This window comes from Bactrocera tryoni, chromosome 4 (assembly GCF_016617805.1).
Source record: "Bactrocera tryoni isolate S06 chromosome 4, CSIRO_BtryS06_freeze2, whole genome shotgun sequence".
NCBI classification, from domain to species: Eukaryota; Metazoa; Arthropoda; class Insecta; order Diptera; family Tephritidae; genus Bactrocera; species Bactrocera tryoni.
The window spans coordinates 1253153-1263363 of NC_052502.1; the positions used below are offsets into that span (position 1 = coordinate 1253153).

At 37.9% G+C, this 10211-nt stretch overlaps 1 protein-coding gene across 1 annotated transcript; it reads right to left on the minus strand.

Annotated features, from left to right (window-relative positions):
- Window positions 1-5412: 5412 nt before the first annotated feature.
- On the minus strand, window positions 5413-7481 carry LOC120773548 (protein ALP1-like). The gene is made up of 3 exons (XM_040102508.1): window positions 6485-7481; window positions 6029-6424; window positions 5413-5973 (listed from the first exon to the last, which is right to left on the minus strand). The coding sequence occupies exons 1-3, from the start codon at window positions 6536-6538 to the stop codon at window positions 5413-5415; spliced, it is 1011 nt and encodes a 336-aa protein (XP_039958442.1). The 5' UTR covers window positions 6539-7481.
- Window positions 7482-10211: the final 2730 nt, after the last annotated feature.

Genomic DNA, 10211 nt, shown 5'->3' on the forward strand with positions numbered 1-10211 from the left:
ATAGCGTGGAAATTGCACAACCTTTCCCAAAAATGCTAGGAGTTAAGATCAAATTATCAATCGACCCTACCATAAAACCCGTACAACAGCCGATGCGTCGCATACCGATAGCCTTGAAAGAGCAGGTAGAGAAAAAAATTAACCAAATGATTGTTCTCGACATTATCGAGCCGGTTTCAGGGCCCTCTTCATGGATATCTCCAATAGTCATTGTGTATAAGGAAGGGGGAGAAATGAGGTTGTGTATAGATATGAGGCGAGCAAACCAAGCAGTGCTGAGCGAAAATCATCCGCTACCAACGTTTGAGATATTCATGACGAAGCTAAGAGGCGCCAAGTACTTTTCTAGGATCGACTTGAAGTGGGCATACCACCAACTAAAACTGGATGAATTCAGTCGCGATATTACCACTTTCATTACGCATAAGGGTTTATATAGGTATAAGAGGCTGATGTTTGGAATAAATTCAGCCCCAGAGATCTTCCAGCGAGTCATAGAAAAACTGTTATGCTCTTGCAAAAATGCGTTTAATTATATAGACGATATCATAATATTTGGTAAAACGGAGCCAGAACATGACGAAGCGGTAAAAAGAGTGGTAGACGTGTTTAGAGATAACAATTTAATGATCAACGAGAAGAAGTGCGTTTGGAAGGCACAAAAGCTAAAATTCTTGGGACACCTGTTATCTGAGGAGGGCATAGCACCTGACTCTGATAAGATTGAAACGATTAGGGACTTCCGCCCACCACAGTCGAAGGAAGAGGTAAGGAGCTTCTTGGGTCTCGTGACATACGTGGGGAAATTCCTCCCGGACCTCGCTGATACAACAGAACCGTTGAGAAAATTACTCAAATTAAACCAAAAGTTTATCTGGGATAAAAGCCAACAAGAATCTATTGACAAATTGAAGGAGGGCCTATTAAAACGTACCAAACCTGGCACACTTTAACACGAAGAAAAGAACTCGTCTAATAGCAGATGCAAGCCCAGTAGCGCTAGGGGCGGTACTTTTACAGTTGGACGATCAGAATGAGCCACATATCATATCGTTTGCGAGCAAAAGCCTATCAGATACGGAAAAGAAATACTCTCAGACCGAGAAGGAGAGCCCTGCACTAGCTTGGGCTGTTGAAAGATACCACTACTACTTAATGGGGCTGCAATTTGAGTTAGTCACCGACCATAAACCACTTGAGACAATTTTTAAGCCCACGTCAAAACCTCCGGCGAGGATAGAGGGATGGCTTCTCAGGTTGCAGCCCTACAAGTTCAAAGTTGTGTACCGTGCTGGTAAAGAAAACATAGCCGACTCGGTGTCTAGACTATCTAAAATCCAACGGACAAGCTCATTTGATGACGGCTACAACCACTCAATCTTCCATATTGTTGAGAATGCGACACCCTCAGCGATGGGAATAAGCGAAATCGCGGCAGAGAGCGCAAAGGACAAAGAGTTAGTAGACACTATAACATGCGTTAAAAATGATCTATGGTCAACCAATAAGGCAAACGTTTATTACCCGTTTCGGTACGAGCTATCAGCTGTTGGTGATATTTTGCTTAGAGGATCTCGCATTGTAATACCCAAGACACTGAGGGAGACAATTTTGAGACTAGCGCACGAGGGACACCCGGGAGAGTCAGCGATGAAGCGTAGGTTACGATCAAAGGTGTGGTGCCCGTTGATAAACAGGGAGGCAGAAAATTTCGTAAAAAGATGTGTCAATTGCTTACTAGTGTCCCAACCTAGTAAACCACCACCAATGCAAAGACATGTGTTCCAAAATGGTCCCTGGCAATGTGTTGCTATCGATCTATTGGGTCCTCTTAACAACGACTACATACTTGTCCTTATTGATTATTATTCCCGCTACCAAGAGGTAAAATTCCTAAAAAAAATCACGTTTGAAGCCATTATTTCATGCAAGAGGTGTTTAGTAGATTGGGCATACCTAACTCAATAAGGGCGGATAATGGCAGACAATTCACCAGCTCCGAATTTAAAAGCGTCTGCAATAATCACAACATCACTTTAATTACGACTTCCCCATATTGGCCGCAGGCGAATGGGGAAGTTGACCATATGAACAAATCGTTAGTAAAGAGGTGAATAATCGCGCACAACAACAAACGAGACTAAAAGAAGGAAATCGAGGAATTCGCATTGATGTACAATGTCACGCCCCACGGTACAACTGGATCCTCACCCTCAGAGCTCATGTTTAATCGTGTCATTCGAGATAAAATCCCAGGTATTCAAGACTTAACAGACGACATGTTGGACTCGGCTGCCCGAGATTATGACATTATTAATAAATGGAAAGGGAAAGAGAAGGCGGACATGAGACGAAGGGCAAAAGAAAGCGACATTGAGGTAGGGGATAAGGTCTTATTAAAGAACGTGGTATTCGCGCACAAACTTATTCCAAACTTCAATCCGACGGAGTACACAGTAAAGGAAAGGAGTGGCAATGAGGTGATAATAACAGCTGGGGAAAAAACGTTAAGAGGAAACATAAAAAGGCTGCCAGCATCCGAAACAGTATCAGATAACGAAAGTAATCCTACGACTTCAGGACAATCCATGCAGTGCGGTCAACCATCAAAACAAATCTCAACTGACGCCACTTCATCAACGGGAGCGCCGGCGGCAGACCCAGAGGCTTAACAAAGATAAAAGAAAGACGAAAAAAAGGAAGGGATGTAGAGACCCGCACTAGTGTTGTACGAGTGTGGGAGACACAACGATTCAGAGTAACGAACATGAATATGAGTTAGTTGAATATTGAGCGTGAACTTGTAAAGTCGTACCATGGTATAGAGGAGTAGGGAAAGTCCTCCTAAATCATAAAATTGGAACAGCACCTGACCCATTACGCAGCAGTATTAACGAGGCCATGTTTAGTTATTCCGTACTTTTATTGGAATAAAATCCCAACCCGATCTGTTATTTATCGTCTCAAGGGAAATTTGCACACTTCTTCCAGATTCAAATAACTAAATAAACCATCGTAAAGCATTTAACCATGAAATAAACTCAAACAAATTGTTTTGCAAAAACCTTCGTTACGATGGCAAAAATGTAAATATGGCTGTGAATGAGCATAATCTGGACCCCACTATTCGGCATGGTTGCTTATTTGTTCGTAACATTTTTCTGTGGTGAACATTTATTACTGTGGTAAGTTAAAAAGAGGCATAAATTAAAAACTTAATTTTTCATGTATTTGCTCATATTGTTCTCATCTTTAAGAATATATATTAAAATAAAACGATTTTCTTTAGAAAATATATTAAACTTTTATATATAACCAATATTTTTGGGACAACTTTTCCATAAATTTTAAGAAAATAACGCAATGCAACCATTTTCCGGTCAAAAGTCAGCCATCTTGATTAAAAGTCGGCCATCTTGGATTCCAATAGAAACTCAACCCCGGACTACACTTGACGTTTCTACAGTGGCACCTCTCAGCTGTGCCTTTGTTTACATAACATCAGCTGATAGTAACCTTACTCCTCCTCTACCGTGGTCGTACTCTCAATGAACTCAATAAAATATCATATTTCCATTTGCATAGCATTACCGAGAATAATTGTATTTATTATCGAATTGTTTAGAAGTAAACAAGTAGGTGAGGTATTACAGTAACTTTAATGAATATAATTCAAAGTTCAGTCTGATTCCAATATCCAAACCCCCTGGTTTAATTTCTTTAGGGTTAAACTCGGTACTAACTTTTTAAAAACGTTCGAACGCGATCGTGATATAAAATTCGCGTGACCCAAAAGTGCTGACGTAGCGTCGGCATTGAATGAACGGTCACGTTGCACTGCATGTGATGATCGCTGCTCACACACTTTTAATTCCAATAACTAATTTTTAACACAAGTTTCAATTCAGTAGTTAAATGGTAGTTCATAAGTGCGGTTGACAAAAAGGTTGGACTAAGAAGACATAGTCTTCCCCACACGTAGTTAAGTAATAGTGACTAAACGGAAAGAAATTATATAATAAAATAAAATCCTTTAAAAAAAACTAAAATAAAAAGTATTTTATTAACTTATAGCCCTAAACGAGACAAGCACGGCAACATTGAGCGCTATAAGGCGCGTTTGGTCGCGAAGGGCTATTCGCAGCAGTTCGGTGTTAATTATGCTGACACATTCTCTCCGGTTTGTCGTTTCGAAACCATAAGGTTAGTTTTGGCGTTGGCTGCAGAATTAAAAATGTTCCTGCACCAAATGGATGTATGCACAGCATACTTAAATAGCGAGCTGAAAGATGTTGTTTATGTGAGGCAGCCGAATGGTTATTGTAGTGGCGATAATCAGCGTAAGGTATTGCGATTAAACAAGGCTATATACGGGCTGAAACAAAGTGGCAGGGAATGGAATTCCAAGCTAGATAGAGCATTGCGTGACATTGGGTTTACTCAGTGTGAGAGTGAACGCTGTCTTTATAAGCAAGACATAAAAGGTAGGTCGACTTCCTAAACGCAGGTTGCAATGCGTATTTACAATGCATATAGTTCCTAAAGTCATACTTGAATTTTCTGGCAACGCCTAATGTTCCTAATTAGTTGGCAACTCAGTTTTAAACGCATCAGATGTTTAAAGCGTGCATCAATTTTATTTGGTATGCAGAACAGACAATGGCAGAGTAAATAATTTTTATTTATTGTAACTAATTTAAATTGTGTTATCATTTCGTTTTATCTTATATTATAGAGAAAAAAAGTGGACACACGAGCGGAAGAAATTATTAATAACAACAAGGCTTCGCCATGAAGCAGAATTTTCCGGCAAAAAAAGAAAGAGAAATACAATTTGGGAGTCGATTTTAAGGGAAATGAGGGACGTTGAGAGCTCGTTTCCATTTTCAAGAGATGAAATAACGAGGTGTTTTCTCAACATAATGGGGACTTATAAGCGTATAAAGAAAAGAAGCAGTACTTCTGGCGAAGCAGCATCAAATTGGGAATATTTTAGTGAAATCGATGAAGTGTTTGGGAGTCGTTCTAGTATTGAAGTGCCACTATAAATGACCGAGTATTCTATAATTTCATTGGAAAGTCCTTCCACCACAGCAACAATTGACGGAATGGATGTAACACCTACAACATCAGTTAAAAGAAAGAGAAATGACGTAATCGAATTCTTAGAGAAAGAATCCGAAAAGGAAAACGAAGCCATAAATAAGCTTATAAAAATAGAAAGTGAAAGACTTGAAGTTGAAAAAGAAAAACTTAAAGAATTAAAGCAACTACGGGCTTTATTTGAAAACCCAGGACAGTTTATAAATAATATAAATAATTACTATTATATAATTATAAGAAATATATATATATGTTATAGTTTTGAAAGTTCCTATCTTATGAAATAAAATACATTTATGTCCATGTTATTCAAATTGTGTTTTTTATTTTAGAATTGTCGTTTAATTCAACTTGAAAACAACGCTGCAGGGCATTTCGTTTTTGTTGGGCTTCATCTCTTTGCAATGATGGAACACTAACTTCAGATGTTTGGGCCTCCTCTTCGTCCAATTCTATGCAATCAATGTTTTGCTGACCTTCATTGATTATAATCACGTTATGTATTATCATGCACGTTAATACAATAATTTTTGGAATATGAGCGAGCTGTACACCAATAAATTTTAAAATTCTGAACTTTTGTTTTAATATCCCGAACGCCTGTTCAACAAAAACTCGGTTAGTGCTTAAAATAGTGTTAAATTTGCTCTGCTGCGATGTTAAAAAACTATTATCCCGATATGGCACCATGAGAAACGTTTCTAGCGGATAAGCTGCGTCGCCTAAGAAGTGGTGATTTGGTGGAATTTTTAATTCACCGCTTACTAGTGCTCTACGAAATGGGCTCCTTTGCCACACTGATGCGTCATGACATCGTCCGGGACAGCCGACAAAGACGTCCAGAAATTTCATATCGCTGTCAACAATGGCCTATACAAATTGCTTATTATAATTTGACAAGAGATGAGTATACATGTGTAATTACCTGTGCAATGATGGAAAACGTCCCTTTTCTGTTATAGAAACTTATTGCATCATTTTTTGGTTGTGATATGGGAATGTGCGTTCCATCAATGCATCTTAATACAAAAGGAAATATATTGTGGCGACGTTGAGAAAACCCATCAGCGATCTTTTTTTGAGCTGCAGTAGTAGTTGGAAATTTTATTATTGTCGATTTTAGACGACATATAAGTTTGAGGATTTTAATAAATGCTCTATAAGTGGCGCCCATTCCTACATCAAATCTGTCACTAATTTGTCGAAATGATGTATTATTGGCAAGCTTCCAAATTGTCAAATACAATGCCTTTTCCATGGAAACTGCAGTACGACCTGTTGATGATTCGGTCCACATTGGTTCTAGCATAGTCATCAGCCTCTGAAATTGCAGCGAACACGTTTTATGTTATCCATATTTGAAATTCAATTGTGTACTTACCTTGAACGTGCTTCTTCGCATCCGAAAATGGGAATAAAATATATCGTCTTCCATCAATACAATAGATCCACAAAATTTTTTATTTTTCACCACCTCTCTTCTCGTTAAATTCAAAGTCCTTAATAAAAACTGCTGCTTCTTTTTTTCTTTTCAATTAGTTTTTTTATTAACTTAATATTTGAAGAATTAGCTAAAGCTAAAGCTAATTCTTCAGCATTTGCTAATAAAATTAATGAATAATTTCTTCTCTCGTCCATATTAACTCAAAATTTCGTTATTTGTAATAACAGTCATTATTTGACATATGTTTTATGTATGAGTTTTACGATGACGTTCCTAAACGTCATTTATATGCAAAGCATTTATTTGCAACGCAGAGTTGCGTTGAAAATCAGCTTTGCATTTTATACGCATTTTTTCGAGTTATGCATCGCAACTTGCGTTTAGGAAGTCGGCCATCATCTTTGTTGATACTTGTATGTATATGTTGACGATCTTCTCTTAGCATGCCAGTCAAAGGAAGTGTTGGTTGACGTTAAAGCAAAAATATGTGAAAGGTTTGAGTGCGTCGACAAAGGTTCTCTCCATATGTTTCTTTGTATGCAGATAGAGCGAGATGGTGAATTGGGCGAAATTTTAATTGGGCAGTCACAGTATATAAAAGATTTGTTACGGCAACATCGTATAAGTGAATGCAGACCGGCATATACACCACTAGATGTTGGTTTTCAAGTGGCATGCGACAGCGACGTTTGCAAGAAGGTAGACCAGACATCTTATCAGTCTACAATAGGTCCGCTGATGTGGCTAGCACTTTCGACAAGACCAGATATTTTCCATTCCGTAGCAAAGCTGGTACAGCGTAACAAAGATCCGCATAGTGAGCATCAGGCGAGTATAATGCATATATTGAGGTATTTAGCTGCAACTATAGATATGAAAGTGCATTATCGTGCATGCAATAAACCACTGAAGGGGTATGCAGATGCAGACTATGTTTTTCTTAGCTGGTGGTGCGATTTCCTGGAAATCAGAAAAACAAGATTGTGTTGCTTTGAGTAGCACCGAGGCAGAACATTTGTCTATGTCATCTGCAGTAAAAGAGGCGTTACATATAAGACGCATAATTATAGAAATAGGTTGTGGTGATGTAAGTACGAACATCAACAGTGTTATATGGGGACAACCTTAGTGCTCAGCACCTTGTAAAGAATCCAGTGCACCATGCAAGGACTAAGCATATAGACATCAGGTATCATTTTGTGCGAGATATAGTTGAACGAGGTGAAATCAGATTGGAATACGTATCAACAAACCAGATGATAGCTGACATATTGACGAAGAATTTACCAAAGAAGAAGCACAGCGAGCTTTTGGGGTTATCGAATATGAAATAAGATACAAAGCATTTGTAAGAACATCTGCATTAAGGAGGGCTGTTGAAATGTTACTTGAAAAAGCAACCCTGCTAATGACAATGCATATGTTCAATTTCGAATTCGTGCATAATTACATGCAATATATTGTTTTCCGATTTCATTTTGTTACTTCTCAATAAACTGTTCAATCGTTAAGACGAATACTGCGGCTGCGCGTTTCATTTAAATCCTACATTTGGCACATCTTCATTTTAGAATAGTCAAAATTAATATAATATAATAGCGGAAATTAATATAATTTTTGAAATAATAATTTATTGAAAATTATTTTTTATTTAATTTTTCCCGATTTTGTAGAAAAAACTAAAATTTTTACCATTTTTGGGAAAACAATGGTTCATACTTATAATACAAAATAATCACGCATATGTGACTCAGAGAATGCTTTTTTACATTCTCTGTGTGACTTTGTATATTTTTCTTCAAAGCATTTCTCTTTATTCATTCTCGCATGAATTCAGTCGTTTTACATATATTTCATAAGCATTTTCATAAGTTTTACATACATATATTATATAAGCAGTAAGACGATCGAGAGTTTAGTTGTTTGAAGTACTCGCCTGTGTAACCTTCGAAACGCACTTTGCTCTAATGGAAAACGAAAAGACTCCAACATCAGAAGTGGGATCTGGCCATCTGCCTCAAACATTAGATGGACTATGACGTACCATGATGGAATTGCATAATAAAAACTTAATTGAACTTGTGCGGGCCATAAAAACAACTGTACCTGATGCGGGGCAAAGCAAATCTGTGCAACTACCCAAATTCAACCCAGGCAAAGCAGGCGCCACACGCTTCATCGTGGTGTACTACTGTTGAAATAATTCTACAAGAAAATGTATTGAAAGGCAGTGCGTTGGTTGTGGCTTTAAGTTCAGCAATGGAGGGAAGCGCTTCGCAATGGCTTTCGCAACTGTGCTGCGATGATATTACTTGGCTTGAGTTTAAAAAATTGTTAAACAACGCTTCAAAACTATAGAAACACCAGCTGCCATGTTTCTTAATATGCTATCAAATCGACCGACTGATAGCGGGAGTCTGGCAGTCCATGCAAGCCGCATGGTTACCAAACTAACAACGAAATGGCGCCAAATAGAAACTAAAGAGATTGCTGTGTTTATGACCCTTGCGTTGTTGGCAAGCTTCGATAGCCGATTGCAGCGTTTAAGTTTCACATCAAATGTTCGAACCAGAAGTGATTTACAGTTCGACTTAAAAGCGTTCACTTTCAATAAAAGGAAAGTGGTGTTATGGAGCAAAAGTCCGAAATTCATTCATTTAAAATCCTTAACCAATAAAAGAAATTATAAATATGCCAGTTACCAGAGGCGCAAGTGCCCGAGAAACTGAAGGTATATGATGATGATGATGAGGATGTTGGTGCAAGTAGAGAATCTGTTGCGAACTGTGAAGAGAGCGAAAATGAAAATATTGAGAGTGTTGAAGTCACTGAAGAAAGTGAGAATAAAGATGTTGAGAATGTTCAAATCACTAAAGAGAGTGAAGTAAACGAATAAGAATGACAAAATATATGAATGGCTGGCTAAAGAAAATGGGAATACTCAGATCATAATGCAAGCACAAGTGCAATTAGTGTATATTAGCCCTGACAGACGAGCAAAATTAATACGCTTTAAGCAACGCTAATGCGCATTGAAATTTTATGGTGACAAGCGGCAGACTTGTGCATTTGGACAGCTGATAGTGACATTTGTTTATTTATTAAAACAAAAAGTGAAATGAAAGTGTGTGAAAAAGTGAAGAATATTGGAAAAATGGATAGCAAACTGTGCGTTGTTTATTTTCTGCCATCTAAAAATATTAAAATTTGTTTTTGTTAATATACTTGCACATAATTTAATTTGCGATATAAAAACTGTTTACCTCTGAAGCTGTAAACATAAACAAGGCGGCAGATTTCAAGCGACATCTGTCAAACAATAGCAAAAATCTGTCATTTTTAACCAATGTTGCCTACTAAATTCAGCCAAATGCACGAAATTCTTGTGCATTACAAACTTGCATTCACATGGGTCAAATGCGCAAATAAATGTAAATTAAGCCCGCTAATGCATATTAGCGCTGTCGTCTGTCAGGGCTATAAAGTTAACTGCCATAAGCAGAATAATGCTGGATAAGCAATTAACCAATTAACATCCGGCACGCGCAGTATAAAGTACAGCCAGGCTGACCAACAATAATGCAAGCATTGCAACAATTGCAAATCAACATCCGGCATACGCGGAATAACGCGACACAAGTAAATAAGTCAATAGTGCTAGCAT

What these genes read in the sequence shown, in the direction of transcription:
- LOC120773548 (XM_040102508.1), bottom strand. Translation starts at nt 6,538, where the DNA reads ATGGAAGACGATATATTTTATTCCCATTTTCGGATGCGAAGAAGCACG. An exon ending in TGCGAAGAAGCACGTTCAAG is followed by an intron (nt 6,425 to 6,484) that starts GTAAGTACACAA and finishes CTGCAATTTCAG; the next exon opens with AGGCTGATGACTATGCTAGA. An exon ending in CGTTTTCCATCATTGCACAG is followed by an intron (nt 5,974 to 6,028) that starts GTAATTACACAT and finishes CAATTTGTATAG; the next exon opens with GCCATTGTTGACAGCGATAT.